The 20,166-nt window shown below is 42.9% G+C and overlaps 1 protein-coding gene across 2 annotated transcripts in view; it reads right to left on the bottom strand.

The window, feature by feature from the left end:
* Nucleotides 1–3,043: 3,043 nt before the first annotated feature.
* The window catches only part of bap1 (BRCA1 associated protein-1 (ubiquitin carboxy-terminal hydrolase)), a 69,344-nt gene continuing 52,221 nt past the window's right edge, over nt 3,044–20,166 (bottom strand). For both annotated transcript variants that reach the window (XM_043708520.1, XM_043708521.1), the window contains 6 exons: nt 19,622–19,755; nt 17,523–17,971; nt 13,848–14,020; nt 5,627–5,719; nt 4,720–4,792; nt 3,044–3,854 (listed from right to left, as the gene is read on the bottom strand). In XM_043708520.1, the coding sequence (XP_043564455.1) occupies nt 3,721–3,854; nt 4,720–4,792; nt 5,627–5,719; nt 13,848–14,020; nt 17,523–17,971; nt 19,622–19,755 (1,056 nt within the window). In that variant the 3' untranslated portion in view covers nt 3,044–3,720. The remainder of the gene's footprint in view (nt 3,855–4,719; nt 4,793–5,626; nt 5,720–13,847; nt 14,021–17,522; nt 17,972–19,621; nt 19,756–20,166) is intronic.

Raw genomic sequence — 20,166 nt, forward strand, 5'->3', positions numbered from 1 at the left:
CAATAGGCCATTCAGCCCATCAAGTCTGCTCCACCATCTAATTATGGCTGATCTGATAATCCTCAACTCTACTCTCCATAACCATTGATTCCCTTACAGAATAAAAGTCTCACTTAACTTTAAATATACTAAATGACCCAGTTTCAACAGCCTCTGTAATAAAGCATTCTATACATGCACTATCCTCAGAGAAGAAATTCCACCATATCTCGTTCTTAAACGTGTAACCTCTTATTCTGAGATTATGCCCTCTGAGAGTGCCTCAAGGGGAAACAACCTGTATCGACCCTATCAAGCCCCCTAAAAATTGTGTAGGTTTCAATAAAGCCTCCTTTCATTATTCTATATTTCAACAAGTACAGGTCCTCTCAACCTCTCCTCCTAAGGCAGTCCCCTCCATACCTGGTATCAGCCGTAGTGAACTTTCTCTGAACTGCCTCCAATGGCAGATCTTTTCTTAGATAAGGGGCCCAGACTGTTCACAGTATTCCAGCTATGACCTGACTAGCATCTTGTACAATTTGATCAAAAACCTCCTTACGTTTTATAACTCCACTCTCTTAGAAATATACAATGGGCCCGCCTTTCAATTTTCCTTTCATTTGGAGGGGTCGCTAAGTGAATTTCAGATAGATAAGATTTGTCACAACAGTAAACATGAATTTTGAAATAATAAATTCCAAACCAGTAAATTGACAATTTGCATGAGTTATTGATTTAAAAAAAAACTTTTAAGTAAGTAACAAATAGCCAAGCTAACTCATAAAACATCTTTTGGCCCTTTTGGCTAAAAAGGGAGGCACGGTGAAAAATAACAATGCCTCAAGTTCTGAGGTGTGAAGCCAGGGGATGATCTGAGAAGTTAGGTTTGATCGATATTGATCTTGGCTCATCTCTGGTGGTTTATGTTCCGAGCTATAAGTATTTTTGCTTTTCAGCCGAGAGTTTTCTCCTCTCCCAGTGCGCTTTGCAAAGTCAAGAGGAGGGGGAGAATGGGACAGTGTCTCAGTCTGACTCACACACCCACTTAGACAGAGCACCCATCCTCTCACCCACACGCATCCTGGAGGCTTACTAATACAACCAGTGCAGGACGGCTTTGAACGTACCAACGGGCACTTCCTCCCGCCTGGTCCGACATCCACCTTGCCCTGGAGCGTGGCTGCAAACACTGTTCCTTGTCACCATCCTGTCTCCTCCCCAACGCTTGGGTATGGACTCTGGTTCCCCAGCCCCCAACTCTCATTCCCTTTCTCAAGCAGATGACCCGACCCCCCCCCCCCCCCCCCCCCAGCAATCCTTGGCCTGTAGACCTGCTGCTGTGGTTCCAGGCCTAGAACTGCTCCTCCAAGTACTGACTGCTTCCCTCACCATTGAGCTTATCAGCAGCAAACACCAGACAGAACTGGCCTCTAATTGAAGGAGTCGCGCCTTGCAAAGTCTTCCAGTTACACTTACCTATGTTTTAAATAACAGCTCAGTAGGCGCCACAGGATCCATCAGTGGGCCACTGGCTGCTGTTGGACAAGCCTGTGTCAGAATCTGAAGGGACTGTGTAAAAAAACACTGATCTTAGATATTGCGCCTGAGGCTAGTCAGTTGTTCACACCTGTAGCTTACTGAAATACGGTTCACAATAAAGTGCAAACAAATGAAGGAAATATTTAAAATCCACCATGGAGTGTAAAGCAAAATAAATTGTGACTGCACGAGAGGGTGTGCAGACCAGATTCACTAGGATGTTGCCCTAGGATGGAGCTCTTCAGCTATGGAGAGAGGCTGGATAGTCTTGGGTTGTTTTCTTTAGAGCAGAGAGGTTTGGGCAGGGGAAGGGGGAAACCTCGCTGAGGTGTATAAGATTATGAGGGGCATGGACAAGGTAAATCAAAAGCAGCATCTCCCCTTCACTGAACAGGTCAATAATGGAGGTGGCGGGGGGGGGGTAATCATTTTAAGGTAGAGGGCAGGAGATTCAGAGGGGACTTGAGAACAATCTTCTTCACCCAGAGGATAATCTGGGCTGGAATGCCCAGCCTGGGAGGGTAGTTGAGGTCGGAAATGTCACAACCTTTACAAAATGGTACTTAGGTGAGCACTTGCAATGTCATAATATTCAAGGCTATGGGTCAAGTGCTGGAAAGTGGGAGTTGTGTAGATTTAGGAGTTTGGTCAAGGCAGACTCTATATGATTCTATGACATTTATCATTATGTATCTTGGGGAGGAAATAACAAGGTTTCATGCATATTATTTCCTAATATTTCCAGTATTATACCCAAGAGATCATATGGAGACAGCAATCAGGTCAGGGCCATGGTTGAACCACTGCAAGCAGGGAGTAATACCATGGGAGATCTAGTTTCTGGTGAACAGTAATCACCTTACCAAGTGCACAGGACATTGGTGAGGCCTCTTCTGGAGTAGTGTGTGTAGTTCTGGTCACCCTGTTATTGGCAGGATATTTATTAAATTGGATAGGGTTCAGAAAAGATTTATGAGGCGGTTGCTGGGACTGGAAAGTTTGCAATGTGAAAAAAGGCTGGGACTTCTTTCACCGGAGTGCAAGAGGCTGAGGGGTGACCTTATAGAAGTTTATAAAATCATGAGGGGCATAGATAAGGTGAATGGGAAGGGTCTTTTCCCTAAGGCTGGGGAGATCAAAAGTAGGGGGGCATATTTTTAAGGTGAGAGGAGAAAGTTTTAAAAAGGACATGAGAGGCAACTTGTTTTACAGAGGGTGGCTCATATGTGGAATGAACTGCACAAGGAAGTGGTGGATGCAGGTACAGTTACAATAATTAAAAGACATTTGGATAAGTACATGAAAGGAGGGATATGGGCCAAATGCAGCTAAGTAGGACTAATTTGACTTGGGAACATGGTTGGCATGGACTGGTTGGACCAAAGAGTCTATTTCCATTCTGCATGACTCTATGACATCAACACAACATAATCTCACCAAATGACGTTTCTGTTTCAACCACAAGAATTGCCTACATTTAATCCAGATTGGTTTCAACTGATCACTGACCACACCCGACATTTTTTTTTTAAAAAGTGCTCTTTAATTTGAACTCTCAATTAATTCAAAATTGGAATTGTTACCCTCTGAATAAATAGGGCTTTATTCCACAGTTCTGGTTTATCCATCGCAGGTCAAGCAACCTAGTTCCTTCAGGTAGTCAGTCAGTGGCCAGACGTGTAACAGTGGTCCTTTAGCAAATCCCCAATATAAATGCACTTCCAAAGACAACAGGGAATTCAGAGGAAAGTTTGAATTTGGATGGTGCACAGCGGAGAAACGATAAAATGGAGCACATTCAGACTGTTTATAGAATGACGAACAAGGCTGTAGATCCCATGTATTCAGTACTGTCCTGCTTGCAAGCATCGAACACTGCTGGGAAGAGCACACAGATCCTGTCTGGGGTTGGTTCATTGTTAGAAGGCAGCTGCTTCATACCAGTGACCCCACTTTTGACTGATCCCATGCAAGGTTCTGGTGGACTGTCGACTGCTCAACGTTTCAAACCAAACCGGAAGTTAGTGTAATTATCTGGCATCCCAGTCCAGTGTCAGTAAAGGGAATGCACAGCTCCACCAGCCGATTCCAGCATGCACAACCTCAGTAAAAAGAGCTGCTGCTAGCCCATCTTGCAGGGATGGATGGGTCCGATGCTGAAGGGGCACAGGTGCCTGGGTGCAAACGGGGCTGCAAGCGTCACTGTCGCTTGGCTTTGTAAGGCCGGGAACGTTTCCGCCGGTCTGGCTTGCGCTGTTTGTGCAGGCGCCCAATGCTGACGCCCTGTCTCCTCCTCACCGAGATGTTTTGCTCCACAAGGCTGGCCAGCATTCCTGTCGGGAAATTGAGACAGCGGTGATCAATAACTCAGGGATCCATTAGACTGGAATTCCATCTTGGGGAATGGTGACCAAGTAACATTTAAGAGGGCGACCCTGTGGGTTAGCCACACAGTTCATGTGGGGAAAGCAATCACCCAGGTCTACCCACACAATAATAACCTTGAGCAATACTAACATCAAATTCCACAGGAAATGTCCAGTTGGGAAAGGGATGAGGAACCTGTGAGGGGTGGTTTCTGTTTGAAGTACTGGACATTCTTCTTTTGATCTACACTCTCCCTACATAAGCTGAGCTACTAATACAGCATTGCCCACAGAGGATTTGAGTGATTTTGACCGACTTAAAGGCCCTGTCAACAAGTTTCCTAATCACAATATTTCATGTCCAACAACATTTATGGTTTGGGGTTGTTGAAGTAATACTGCCCTCTCCAGGGTTTCCTGCTGTTAAAATTCTGCGCTCATTATGAAAGTGGATTTTAGCACTGCCTATTTTAAAAAAAAACTACAGAGCTAATAGCTCTTACTGAGTATGGGGCAAGGTTGGATTAGGAGCAAGTAACACTCTCACTATGAGGTCGCACTCCAACAGGTGGAGAAAGATGACTCAATACATTGGTTAACTTTAAGGCACAGCTTTTATTAATCCCCAATGCATGTATTAAATCAGGGTTTAGTTCCATTAGGTGCCACCTTGAAGGATGCAATGATGTTGAGATTGCAACATGCCAGACCCTTGTATATAGAAACCAGAAGGTCAGGCTAAAACTAACCATGACTGGTAATTTGTAGCAAAGTTCTTCCCTATTGGTAAGGTCCTCAAACAGACTCAAGATTTTGACAAACAGTGCCTTACCTTCTTGAGACAGCATAGAGATGAAAGTACAGATGAACTCATCATAATTGTGGGTTCTTCGCTGGTCATCAATCTGGTCAAAAGTAGCACAAAACATGGTCACTGAGAAACTGCTTCTTAAAACGTCCGTGAAACAAACAATTAAGTGACAATTTAATACCTGATGCCCAGCAGCAACATTTTACCAAATAGATGTCGATTGTTACAGCTCAGCTGTCGACCCAATGCTTCAAAGATTATTTTCCTTCTTCAGTTTTTCTCCTCTCATTGAAGTCAAGGAGGATGAGAAAAACAGCTCACAGCCTTGTTCCCTTTAGACTTCAATCAAGATCAAATTTGGGCAGGGATCCAAAATGGGCAGCTGATTTGCTACCAGTTATTCTGCATTGTTGCTGAAGTCAAAGGTCATTCCCAGTGACTCACATTGGATTGCAGGTCAAGAATGCATCTTATTCAGAGGTAAATGCAAAACATGTGAAGTTTGAGATTGAGTGACTGACAGTATAAATTCCTTGCACTGTATTCATTCAGTGGGAGGAGATTAGATTCCATACATAATGGAAACAGGCTATTCGGCCCAACAAGTCCACACTGACCCTCCGAAGAGTAACCCACCAGACCCATTCCCTACATTTCCCTTTGACTAACGCACCTAACACTATGGGCAATTTAGCATGGCCAGTTCACCTAACCTGCACATCTTTGGACTGTGGGAGGTAACTGGAGCACCTGGAGGAAACACACGCAGACGCGGGGAGAATGTGCAAACTCCACACAGACAGTCGCCTGACGCTGGAATCGAACCCAGGTCCCTGGCGCTGTGGAGCAGCAGTGCTAGCCACCGTGCCACCCCAGTGAGAGAACATTACAGACAGAGAGAAAGAGAATAGCTATCATTCCCATTCACCTTATACTTCTTGCGTTTTTCCACTTCCTCCTTAAGGCATATCTCACAGTTAGAGATCTCGGCCTCCACGCACTTCAATAATGCCAGCAGCTCCTGGGAACGGCATAAAAGGTTGTAAAATGGAGCCATGTTTCCAGAAAGGACTCAGTTAGCTAGCAATACATACAACACCATCTCTCTGCTTCACTCCTACTAAGAGGGAAAGTGTAACAAATATAGAAATAAAATGATTGAAACCTTGCTTTTCATTAAAGTTTGACGTTTCTCACTGCCCGAGAATAAATGTGATTTAATCTTGCTTACTATCAATCGTTGCCTTACCCATTCACTAAGTCCAAGTAAGTACAGCTATCACTGTGTATGGATCATCAGCCTGGGCAACTGTCTCTTGAAACAGTTCACACCTGGATAGTCAGGGAAACTCTCTGCGTCCCCTGCCCACTGTAGTGCGGGTGGGAAGGAGAAGGGAGAAAGAGAATGAGACACTTGTAGGAATATTGGGCTGAGAAGGTGAAGGCAGACTTTTTAATCTTCAGGCATTTTTACAAACAGCGGCTGCGCTTTGTTTTGCACTAAGAATTAGCCCACAGTCAGTTAGGCCATACTGCCCATTTTACCAGAAACAAGGATTTAAAGGGACCTTGTCACTGCAGAGTCCAGGTCTCACAGCAGTCATTGCTGCCACAGCATGCAACCCCAGAACCTCATCTCTCATTCTCATTGCGGGTCATGTTCCGCAGGGTGGGAAGTCCTGCCCTCGCTGCTCAGAAACATGCCTGCAGAATCAATATGATTAATTACTGTAGTAACCAGAAAGTCAGTACAGTTACACAGGCTTCAAACCATCCCAAGACAGAGAATAACAGGCAACCATTTGCAAAAACACGGTTAGTGACATTTCACTAGACACAGTTTGCTCTCTCCTTTATTGAAGTGAATGCCTCTTTTGAAGGGTTCTAGTTTAGGGTTGTCAGAAATTTACTATTACCTTGCCCTATTGCTCTTATCCAAAGACCATCCAACACCATTTAGTTGCATCTTTCTGGATAACTTTTGAGTCTTCCTAAGGACAGTGAGACTAATTTTGGAGACCGTACCACTGCTCTGACACCAAGGCAAGTTGGAACAAAGATGAGGTGAAATCTGGAATATTCTTTGTCGTGCTAGATACACAAGTCGCCTTGTTTGGTACCTTCACCAGGTTGACACCTCATTTTTCGGTATGCCTGGTGCTGTTCCTGGCATGCCCTCCTATACTCTCCATGGAACCAGGATTGATCCCCTGAATTGACGTAATGGTAGAATGGATGATATGTCAGGCCATGAGGTTGTAGATTGTATTCGAGTACAATTCAGCCGCTTCTGATGGTCCACAGCTTCTTGTGGGTCCCAGTATTGAGTTGTTACATTTGTTCAAAAAGTCTCTCCCATTTGGCATGTTAAAATGCCAGACACGATCAAAACCAAGACTCAGTCTCCACAAAGACTGTGCTGTGGTCTCTCTTACTGATACTGTAATTGACAGAAGCATCTCCAACAGGAACCTCGTACACTTGAACACATCAGGGAGGGGGAGAGTTACCTGGTTGCTGTGTTTCAGGAGGCAGTCACATCTGTTAGATTAAACACCTTGAATGTGGTTGGTGGTCAGGACAGGAAGTTGTGACTGTGAGTGAGGCAGGCAGATGGATCCAGGAGGTAGGGCTGAAGAAACATCAGCCTTTGAGCTTACCTAACAGGTTAGAGATTCTTGTTCCTTGTGTGGATAAGACTGGGGGCTGTAGGGAGGATGAGCAAATTGACCATAGCACCACAGTACAGGGAGTAATTCAAGGAGTGGGGTGGGGGGAGGAAAGAGAAATTGTGTTGGGGCATACATAGGCAGGGGAATAGACTCTGCTCACTATGACTAAGATGGAGAATCTTGAAGGATGTGTTGCCTGTCCAGCGCCTAGGTGCAGGATGTCATAGCTGGGCTGCAAAGAATCTTGGCATGGGAGGGGAAAATTCCAGTTGTCTTGTCGATGTAGGTATAATATTAATAGAAATATTAATTGGGCGGCACGGTGGCACAGTGGTTAGCACTGCTGCCTCACAGCGCTTGAGACCCGGGTTCAATTCCCGCCTCAGGCGACTGACTGTGTGGAGTTTGCATGTTCTCCCCGTGTCTGTGTGGGTTTCCTCTGGGTGCTCCGGTTTCCTCCCACAGTCCAAAGATGTGCAGGTGAGGTGAATTGGCCATGCTAAATTGCCCGTAGTGTTAGGTCAGGGGTAAATGTAGGGTCATGGGTGGGTTGCGCTTCGGCGGGTGAGTGTGGACTTGTTGGGCCGAAGGGCCTGTTTCCACGCTGTAATGTTTAAAAAAAAAAGAGGAAAGTGGTTTTGCTGAGGAGATATGAGCAGCCAGGAGCTACATTAAAAAGCATAATCAGTAAGATAATCTGCAGATTACTACCTGAGCCATGAGCAAATTTACACAGGGCTCAACAAAATTAAAGGCTCTAAAGACTAGTGCAGGAGATACAGGTTCGAATTTATGAGATATTGGCACCAGCACTGGGGAAGGAGCGAGCTCTTTCCAGTGAGAGAGGCTCAACCCGAATCATGCTGGGACCAGAGGCCTGGCAAATTGGATAGCTTGGGATGTAGTTAGGACTTGAAACTAAAGAGTGTGAGGAGGTTGTAGTTAAGGATTGAAACTAAATAGTGAGGCGGCATCAGTTGCATGGGAAAGCTATAGAACCAAAGGCATAGGAGAGGGTAGGATTTCAGGTTATTTATGGGGTTGATTGTTGACGGAAAGTAGAAAGAATGGACATAAAGCATGAACGTGACATTGTGCCAAGAAGCCAGAAACGTGTGGGAAACTGTGCAATAAAACAAACTAAAAGGCTTTGTATCTTCACACAGGAAACATTCAGAATAAGATAGACGAACCGATGGCTCAAATCGAATTAATGAATACCATTCTTAGCTGTTACAGAAACATGGTTAAAAGGAGATCAAAACTGGGAACTTAACATCCAGGGACATTTGACTTTTAGAAGAGACAGGAAAGATGGAAAAGGTGTTGGGGTAGCACTGCTGATAAGAAATGAAATAACAACAGTTGGGAGAGATGACCTAAGCTCGGATGATGTACCGTCCGTTTTGGTGAAGGTAATAAAACCAGGGAAAGAAGACATTGATAAGGACAGTGTACAAATCCCCCAACCAGTAGCCACTCTGTGGGAAAGGCTGTGAAACAACAATAATAAGATCATGTAAAAAACAATAGATCAATAATTATGGGTAACTTTAACCGTGATGTTGATTCGATTAATCAAATTGGAAACGGTAGCTATGACAATTAATTCACAGAGTGCTTTAGGGATAGTTTTCTGGAGCCAACCAGAGAGCAGGCCAAGGAAACACTGACTTCACTATTAGAAAAACCAAAGACACATACACCAAACACCACCAACTTCATCAGCAAGGACAACATTGTCAAGGTTTTGGGCCTATGCCTTACCACCCACTTCACCTTCAACAACAAAACCCTACAGACAAACCAACAGAACACCCATGGGATCTCCGATATCAGGGTTCATAACAGAAGCAATAATGCAGACACTCGAACAAACTGTTCTGCCAACCATCCAACCCAAACTTTGGGTCCGGTATGTGGATGACACTCTTGTCATCACTAAACAAAACAAATTAAAGGAAACTTTCAAGGCCATTTTATGCCCTTACGGGGATTCACTAAAATTCACTAAAGAGGAGGAAAACAACAACAAAGTGCCATTCCTAGATGTCACAGTAGAGCGAACAGCCAATGGGGAACTTCAAACCAGTGTCTACAGGAAACAACACATACAGCCCAAATATTGAACTACAGAAGCAATCATCCCAACACCCACAAACAAAGTTGCATTAGGACATTATTTCAATGAGGCACCACACACTGCAGCACAGATGAACTACAGAAAGAGGAGGAAAATCACCTATACAGTGTATTAAAAAGAACGGGTAGTTGATGTTCATGTATCCTGGTGGCTAGCTTTCTGTCTGATCGTCCAATGTAGTGTTTCTAACAGTTCTTGCAAGGTATTTTGTAAATGACATTAGTTTTGCTAATGGGTACCCAATGAACACAGTCCACCGATTTCTCAGCAAACAACCCATCCAAAAACCCTATCCACTCTCCCTACATCAAAGGCATCTTGGAAATGACTGCCAGACTACTCAAACCTCTTGGCATCATGGTAGCCCACAAACCCACCAACACACTAAAACAGCAGCTAATGAACTTGAAAGACCATACATGGACAACAAGCAAAACTAATGTCATTTACAAAATACAATGCAAGAAGTGTAACAAACACTACATTGGACGATCAGGCAGAAGCCTAGCCACGAGGATACATGAACATCAACTAGCCACAAAACGACATGACCCACTCTCACTAGTATCCAACAGGAATGCTATCAACAAACACATTGACTTGGATCCCATTTACCAGCCCCTGAGAAAAAGAACAGGAAATGACATCACCAACCCAAGGAACCCTAAACACATTAATCAAAAGCAGGCCATACCACCAATGCTTCATCCGGAGGCTCACTGATGATGTTACCTAGTATGGTAATGAAACGTCTGAAAACAAACCTTCCAGCTCAGCGAGCAAACCTACATCCATGATAGGATTTAAAATTCAATTTGAGAGCGAGAAACTTGGGGCAGAAAAATCTTAAATAAAGGGAATTACAACGAAATGAGGATAGAGTTAGCTAACGTTAACTGGGCAGATAGACTGGCAGGAATGACAGTAAGCAAGCAGTGACAGACATTTAAGGAGATATTGCATGGTTCTCAGCAAAAATCCATCCCAGTAAGATGGGAAGATTCTAAGAGAGGGATAAACCAACAAGGGCTAACCAATTAAGTTAAGGAGAGTATAAAGTTAAAGGTAAAAGCATATAAGGCGGCCAAAGTCAGTGACAGCCATGAAGACAGGGAGCAGAGTAGGAGACAATCTAAGACGGTAATTAAGTGTCAACCACATTGCTGTGGGTCACCAGTCACACGTGGGCCAGACCAGGTCGGGACAGTAGTTTCTTTCTCTAAAGGACACTGGAAAACCTCCAGATTGATTTTTATGACAACCAACCGGTTTCATGGTCATCATGATAGACTTTTATTAATTCAAATTCCATCATCTGCCATGGTGGGATTTGAACCCATGTCCTCACAACATTCTGGATAACTAGTCCAGCGACAATACCACGAGACCACACCTCCACGAGAGGACTCCAGGATAACAGGTACCAGCCTTCAGCAAATTCAATCCATGTGACGACAATCAACAAACGTTTGGAGGTACTGGATTTGGACTCTGACAACATTTCGCCAATAGTCTACTGCAGGACAAATCTAACCTGGCAAATTACCAGCCAATCAGTCTATTCTTGATCATCAGTAAAGTGATAGCAAGTATCTGTTGTGGCTGCCCATGGCTGATTGTGACAGAATGGCTATTAGGGGTTTTCTTTTTAACTGACACAAACAATCAAAGGAAATTTTAGCTATGTAGCAATTCATATAGCTCAAATCATGGCTTTCACAGCTAGATGGCAAAATGGCTGAGTCTTAGTAAGATGGGACTCTTATGGAAACAGTAAGACTCTGGAAACCACACTCTGAGATTTATGATTTTTATTGAAGTAAGGAAAGCTTGAACTACCTGAGATGAAGCTTTTTAGATAATTATATATTACAGTAGATACACATTTGTACAAGAATGAAAGTTTAAATTCATTAGATATGGAGGAATTAAATTTCTGCAAGCAGTTAGCCTTGGATGCAGAGCCTAGTTTGGATAAGCCATTGGAGAAACTTGTTTCCCCGTTAGCAAGATTGGAACAAAAAGGTATAAACAAGACAACCTCACAAGAGACCAAAAGCAAGGGGGGGGGGCAGAAACATTTTTAAAACAGGATCATTATGACCTCAAGAGAATAAATACCTTCTGCTTTGCAAGCAGAATAAGGGAGAAGCTACTCCTGAAATCATTTGTCACAGAATCACAATATTAGTTTAACTATGCATAACTTTATAATTATCTTTATATTAGAGCTGATATTACAAATATCATAACAATTGATAAAAAAAATTAACATCCTTTTTCATCTTCTGTACTAAGATCAGTAAGGGATATGAATTTCTAATGAGAAGTCATTAGTAATAAGTAAGCTTACAATGTGACTGGCAAATGTCGAGGAAGGAACATAACAATCAGTGTGGGAACGTGATCAAACATTGTGAGGGCCCAAGGACAGGGTATAGGGGTCTGGTAACATCACAAGATGATAGGCGGACATAAGGAGGACCATGAAGTTGTCCATTGCTGATCGTGTATTTGCAGGATTGGATGTGCAGGTCAGGGGGGATGTGGCAAGCACTGATGTCAATGTTGCATGTTACCATTGTAGCGCAGTATGTATAAATATCCTGTATTTCATTGGGAAAGGTAGATTGTCACTGACCTCCAATCTGAGCTGTATTTAAAAGGCAAATGGGCCCCACATGAAAGCCAGACTTGGAGCAGTCCCTGACCCCTCCCACACTTGGTAAAGGAGCTCCAAATAAAGATCCATTTCTGCTACTGACTACAAGACTCAGACTCCTCTTTAAAATCCCTCTTCAACAGTGTCATCAGCAGCGCTATCAAACAGCACCAGCTCAGTGACACCCAGTTGGGATCCCCAGGGCCATTCAGCTCCCAACTTCCTTCCAGCCTTGGTATAAAGACAGACAAAACAGCTGAATTTCAGGCGTAAGGTGAGAGTTATTGACCTCAAGGCTGCATTTGAATGAACATGGCATCATGGACCCCTAGCAAAACTGGAATCAATGGGAATAAAGAGTCATGCTTGGCACATCTGAAGATGGTGGTGGTTGTTGGACAAAGTTAAAAATCACACAACACCACATTATATACCAAGTTTATTTGGAAGTACAAGCTTTCAGAGCACTGCTCCTTCATCAGGTAGTTAAGTGGGGCAGGATCATAGGACACAGAATACATACTAAAAGATCAAAGACAATAACTTTGTCCACCCCAGTCCAATACTGACACCTCTACATTTTGGTTGTTGGAGGCCAGTCATCTCAGCTCCAGGACATCCCTTCAATTCCTCAGGGTAGTGTTCTAGGCCCAATCACCTTTAGCTACTTCACTGATGATCTTCCCTCCATCATTAGATAAGAAATGGAGATATTTGCCTATGATGGCACAACGTTTAGTACCATTTGTGTCTCCTCAGATACTGAAGTGATCCATGTTCAATTGCAGCAAGCCCTGGACAATGTCCAGGTTTGGGCTGACGAACCGATTGATTCATTTATTTATTGTCACTTGTACTGAAATACAATGACAACTAACATTCATGCCACACAAATGTCAGACAATGACTATCTCCAATAAGAGAGAATCCAACCATTGCCCCATGACAACTGTTGGCAATGCCTTCAGTGAATTCTACACTATCAACATCCTTGGGATTACCATTGACCAGAAACTCAACTGTACTTGCCTCCTAAGCACTGTGGCTGCAAGCACAGGTCAGAGGCTTGGAATCCTGCAACGGGTAACTCACTTCCTGCTTCCTCAAATACTATCCACCACCTACAAGCCACAAGTTGGGAATACACTCCACTTGCCTGGTTAAGTGCAGCTCTCACATTACTCAAAATGTTTGACACCATCCAGTTCAAAGCAGTCCACTGGATTGGCACCATTTTGCAAACATCCACTCCCTCCACCACGATATGCACTGCAGCAACTCACCAAGGTTCCTTACATAGTACTTCCCAAATCCATGACCATCACCATCTAGAAAGACAACAGTCACAGATACATGGGAACACTGTCGACTACAAGTTCCCCTCCAAACCACTCGCCATTCTGACTTAGAAATATATTGCTGTTCCTTCAGTGTCACTGGATCAAATTCCTGGAGCTCCCTCCCTAATGGCTTTGAGGGTCTACCTACAGTCAACAAATTAGAGTGGTTCAAGAAAGCAGCTCACCGCCACCATCTCAAAGGCAACCAGGGCCAGGCAGCAACTCTCACAACCCATTAGTGAATGAAAAAAAATTGCTCTGAACCAGACAGTGTAATACCCTACTTATTGATGTGAATCATTCCATCTATTAAACGCTCGTTAGTCACTTACCTTAGGGGAATATTTTTCTGCAATATTTTGTTCATTGCTTCCACTCCCTGAATATTTCTCCTTCCTGTCGCAGGACCCTGGGGACTCTTTTCCATCCTCCATTTTAACTTCTGTCAGTCTATCCGCACACTGACGCAATGGTGAACTTTTAATGGAGTCTGTTTTCTGTTGCTCTATAACCAAAGCCATGACAGTTTAAAACAAATGTATGTCCGAGTAGCAGTTAACAAACATTTCCTAAACATTTGATATTCAATACCGGAGGAGATCAATCACAAATTACAGGATGGACATAAATTTGGAATACCTTATATTCTCAAGCGTTCAAAAATGTCAGTCACTCCCTGAATCTTACTTTTACTAAGACTGCCCCTACAGCATGCAGTATCTAATTATACAACAGTACTATCTAGAAGTCTATAAAGTGAACACCTTGAGACAGGCACCAGATATTAGTGCCTTTCAGAGGTGACCCATTTGCACTTGGCAATTCCGTCAGTTGGCTTATATATGTATTCCACCTTCACACAGACAAATGGTATAATCAATTGCAATATCAAGATTATCACAGAATATTTTAAGATCAATGTGACAAGTGGATTTACAATGACTGAGGAGTTAACAAATTCCTGTGGGGAGGTTAACAATTAACATCTATTCTTGGAAGTCCTGCTGCAGTAAAAACTGGGGACCACTGGATGCTTGCTGGTGGGACTAACTACTTACCACTGCATCAATACTGGCTCAAAAAGTGATGTTGACATGTATAGGAGTTGATTGCCTCCTTATTTGATGCTTGTGTGTACTGTGTCCCCTATTTCTTTTCCCGACCTTTCCTTCTTTCCAACTTTCTTGGGTTCAAACTCCAGTCTACTCACTCTCTCTCCTGAAATTGTTTCTTTAGCTGCTCCTTAAATGCTGACTCTTGCTGGGAAGCTCTAGCAGTGCCAGCAATCAAAACCCACTCGAGGATTTCAGAAAACTCTCTGGAAAAGGCTGTTGCAATTAGCCACTAACCTCAGGATGTAAAGATTCAGAGGCACTATTCAAAGAGGTACAAACACTATGTATTCAGCAAAGCCCTGCTTCAACCAACACAACAGAAAACTGGTTACTTGTCTCGCTTGCTGTTTCTGGGATCGTGACGGCTGTTTTAATCTATATAACAATTGTGTACACTTTTAAAAGCAACTCACTGGATATGAACACCCTCCACTAAGCCTCAAAAGCTTCCCAGTTTGTTATGGACAGTCTCTGCCTCAATCCATTAAAGTCTACCTTACTTAAATCCAAAATTCTGGTATCCGATCTTTGCTTAACTCTTACAAATGCTCCATGAAACTTGATCATGTTATGATCACTATTTGACAAATGCTCATGAACAATTTAGGTCACTAATTAAATCAAGTTCATTGCTCATTACTATATCCAATATTGCTTGTCCCCTTGTTGCATCCAAGACATATTGTTGTAGGAAGCTTTGGAATTTCACAATCTTTCAGGCAGGTGCTTGTCTGTCTCTCCTAGTCTATGTTGAGATTAAACTCCCCCATAAATATGACTGTGTCTTTGGACATGATTGTCTAATTTCAGCATTTATACAATCCATCACTGGAGCTGCTATCAGTGATCTATAAGATACCTATTGTGGTTTTAATGTCACAGGACTAATGATCCAGAAGTTAATGATCTGGGGCAACAGTTCAAATCCAATCATGATAGCTGGCAGAGTTTAAATGCAATTCGTAATAAATCTGGAATTGAAAGCATTGCGACACGGGGTAAACCCTCCTGCTTAATTTAGAACCAGCGACACAGAAAAGATTTATCCCGTGCAGTAATCTAAAAACTCAAGTGGCCAAGAACTATTTAAAGTGAAAATTAACAACTTTATTTCTTAAAGTATAACCAAGAATAATTAACTGACAACTATTTACAATTCCTTCCTCTCACCTATCTTATATCTTCTCTTCTCTAATACTCGTCCAATAAAACTCCCAATTAAGATTTTAGAGAAAAATCCAAATTTTAAAACCAGACAGCAGTCGAATCTTCTCTTTATCTTCATTGGTACATAGGCTATCCAGTGTTGAGGTATTTCTCTGTGCAAATTCCTTCTCAAAGTTCTGACTAGCAGTACACAGCTGTTGGTCTAGTGGCAGTTCTCCTCCAAACTGTTCAATTTTCCCCTGTCTTATATCCCAAAGCATTGGATTGTGTCATTGAATGGAGTATGTTGACAATCGTAAAAGCCAAACTTGATTGGAATTTGGTAGATATTGTGACTTATTGAGAACACTTGGTGCTGTCTCTGCTAGCTTTTACTTTCTTAAAGGTATAGTACACCCACATCTTCATAACAAAAGCTAGCCTCAGTAATGGTGCCCATGAAACTACTACTGATTGTCATAAAAACCCATCTGGTTCACTAATATCCTTTTGGGAAGTAAACTACCATCCTTGTCTGGTCTGCCCTGTAAGTGAATCCAGACCCACCGTAGTAGGGTTAACTCTTAACTTCCCTCTGAATGGCCTTGCAAGCTAGGTGAAGGGGTAAACGTAGGGGAATGGGTCTGGGTGGATTGCGGATCGGTGTGGACTTGTTGGGCCGAAGGGCCTGTTTCCACACTAATCTAATCTACTCAGTTCACAATTAAGGATATGCAACAAATACTGGCTGTGTCAACAATGCCCACAGCACATGGAAAAATAGAGAAATGAAATAGGCAGGATGCAGCTATCAGTACTTTTCAAGGATTGTGTTGACGCCTCAAGTATTCACTGTATTCAAGAATAACTTAGTCTATGGAATGGAAAGCCACATATCAAAATTTTCTGTTAACACTAAGATAATGTAGATAAAAGTCTAATGTTATACAAATGTTGATAAATTAGGTGATTGAGAAAAACTGTGGCAAATAAAATCAAATAAAGCAAATGTGAAGCCATTTACTTTGAACCTAAAAACATGAAAAAGGTCAAAGCATTAGAGGTCTGAAGAGACTGGTGGGGTTCCAGGTAAACAGATCATTAAAATGTCATTAACGGGTAGAGAAAATAGTTAAAAAGACTAATGGAATGCTGGCCTTCATGTCTGAAGCAGAATATAAGGATATAGAAGTGATTCTTCAGCAATGCGCGGCCACGGTCGGGCCTCACCTGGAGTACTGAGGGGAATTCTGGGCACCACGTGTCTGGAAGGATGGAGATGAAGCCAGTAGATTTACCAGAATGGCACTTGAACGCCTGGAGTTAAGCTAAAAGCAGTGGGGTTGCACAAAATGGTTCGGTTCCCAGAATTTGGAAGATTATGGGGTGATTTGTTTGAATAATTCAACGTTTAGGGGTAAAATAATTCCACTCAACTGATGAATCTAGGATTGGAAGGCATACTTTAAAAATAGAGTTAGATGTGAGGTGTGAAATTAGGAGACATTTCTACACAGAAAGGGTTGAAGTCTCCACCATTAGTGGCAACTGGTGGTGGATCACTTGTTAATTTTAAAACAGAGATTGATACTTTTGTTTATTAATGAAAGTATCAAAAGGTGGACTTCGGCTACAGATCAGTCATGATCTCATTAACAGTGGAACAGGATTGAAGGGCAAAGTGATACTATCTTTTGCATTGCAGGACTTCACCCCGTCATCGCAATCTCTCAGCTTAGCTTCTACCTGTGACTCCCAGGGTCTGCAGCATTCCTTCGTCGCCCAGATGCAATAGGTTTGTGCTAACTATTGGCCCAAGGTCACGGACTGCCCGGTTGTAACGCATGCAATCCACTCGCGACAGACTTTCTTCTTCTCCAAATAGCACCTTGGAGATGTGAGAGGTGACCGGGCTCGAAGGACGGGTGGGGTTGGCCGAACGGATGGGAGAGCGAAGCGGAGAGTTGAAAGCACTTCCGATCTCCGAGGCCGTGTCAGTGCTTTCATTGCTGGGAGTTGGAGAAGGCTGGGAATGGGCGACAGCTCCACCACCACCGCTAATGGTTTTTATGGAAAGAGGAATTGACAAGTCCTTCTGGGATTCCTTTAGCTTCTCAGTCAGCACGTTGATAGTGTTGGGCTGTAGAAGGGACAGCTGCTCGCTGGATCGTTGTTCCTGGCTTTTCTTCTTATACCTGCACACCGGGAATGAAAAGGAAATTAATAAATCATTGCTGGAGAAAAGTCACAGGAAGGCTTCCGTTTCCTCAATATCCTAATTGAAAAATCAGCCAGGGATAATCTACTACTGTCTATCATAAACCTAACTTCATTGGTCAGGATCCTCTTTGCGATGTTTCTAGCTCCACGTGCGGTAAGTTTGGCCTTACTTGCAACTTTGTGAATTGAGCCCGAGTCATTTGTTCACCTGAAAAGTTGACGCTGAAGTATGGTACATCAAAGCTCCCCTGTGACATAATGGCTGGCCTGATCAGAGGTACGTCATTGTAGGTCACGCAAACTCATGTAAGGCTTGAAGGTGGTCATTTTTGGTTCTGAAAAGTGCCCAGCCTACCTCAGATTGTCTGGGGTAAGGTATCTCAGATGTTTGAACAATAGGCGAAGCTAGCTGCTACTATGCAGTAACAACACAAGTGGTACTCATTCCTTTGGGCGTATGCAACCAGCATCCAACAATAGACGTGATTCTGCTATTGGACAACATTTGCCGGACAATCGGGTTTGCATGAAGAATTATACTTACAAACAATTTAGAATTGTCACTCTGACACTCAATAATGGTGCACTTGTGTGTACTGGAAGCTAAAACTATTAATACACAGGCCCTATTCTTTGCAGACGGAAAGCAACAATAATGGAGTAGCCAGTAATGGCTGGAGCAGAGTCAATTGCCTGGTTTAAAATATAAACACAGCCTGGCAGTTAACTGCCACTGATTACTAATTAGTGCATTCTCCATGGCGAAACACAGCTACCAATCAAAGTCCACTTGTCAACCAACTAGTCCTGTCCTCTCCAGTAGGTGCCTACAGCCCTGAAAAGCAGTTCCATTCCTCTTCCAATGAACTATCCTCTGATATTTTGCTGCTTGCGAGGACATTGGCTGTGAACATTTTGAGATTTGGTTGTAACGACTGTTGAGTTGATTTTCCATTATCTGGGTATTTACACATTAAGCATTAATGTGCTGTTTCCAAATATAACTGTGAATGAGAAAGAATGGATGTCTTTAGGAGTGCAGGAAAAGAAGCAGATGTGGGTCTATGTTTTGGTAGCTGGATATAATCACTCTATGTTCACGTGAACATAGATGGTAAGTGTCAACAGGTTATCTGACCGAGAAGAGACATCAGAGCCAAGCACAAATTTCTTTTGTCATTCATGTACAGATTTCTTAGCAGGGTTCATGAATAGCAGCCAGGAGAGAGAATATTGGCTGAATTTCCGATCCTTCATCCAGGCCAACTGCAATCCCAATCTCCCGGGATGTCATTTGCTAACTCCATTTTTTGCTAGAAATAAATCTGGAAACTCCAGCTGTTTATAGTTCAGTGCACACTCCAAGTTGCTATATTTATGAATCCAAACCATGGGGAAAGGTTAGTGGTATTTTAGCCAACAACTATATTACTACAAATAGAAAGGATACATCAGAATTACTGACTCACAGCACAAAATGGTCCTTGGGAATCAGATCTGTTCACCCTGTTCTCTACCTGGTTTTTTTTCTGAAGATGGCGATTCCTTGATACATTATACCAGTGATCATTAATACTTACATTCTAGAAGATGATGCCTGTGAACTGACTAAGCAGTGAACTGACCTGATTGCTGTGTTGGTGTTCTGACAATCCTCCTCCTCTTCCTCCTCATACTCATCATCGTTGTCTGAGTAACGGTGGTGCTGGGGGTTGGGCAGTCGGCCACGACCGACACCAGATGCAAGGTCTTCCTCTTCCTGTAAAAGGTGACAACAAGTGATAATAACCGACCTGACTACTAAGCGGTATCTCCCTATTTAATTCTAGGGAAAGGCTTCCATTTATACTGTGTTTTTTCATAACCTCAGGCCTTGCTGCACAGCTGGCAAACACTTTTAAAAGTGTTGTCACTGTTGAAATGTAGGAAACACAACAGCCAATTTCCACACAGCAAGCTTTCACAAAGAGCAAAGTGATAAAGACCGGATAAATTGACTTTGTAATGCTGATTGAGGGATAAATATTGGCCAGGACAATGGCACTAACTTGCGTTTGAAAAAGCACTGTGTGACTTTTAATGTTCGCCCATAAGAGTAGACAGGCCGTTGGTTTAATATCTTAATTTATGGCACTTCCAATTTTTGTAGCGTTCTCTCAGTCTGTACTGA

Source organism: Chiloscyllium plagiosum, chromosome 18, assembly GCF_004010195.1.
Source record: "Chiloscyllium plagiosum isolate BGI_BamShark_2017 chromosome 18, ASM401019v2, whole genome shotgun sequence".
NCBI lineage: Eukaryota > Metazoa > Chordata > Chondrichthyes > Orectolobiformes > Hemiscylliidae > Chiloscyllium > Chiloscyllium plagiosum.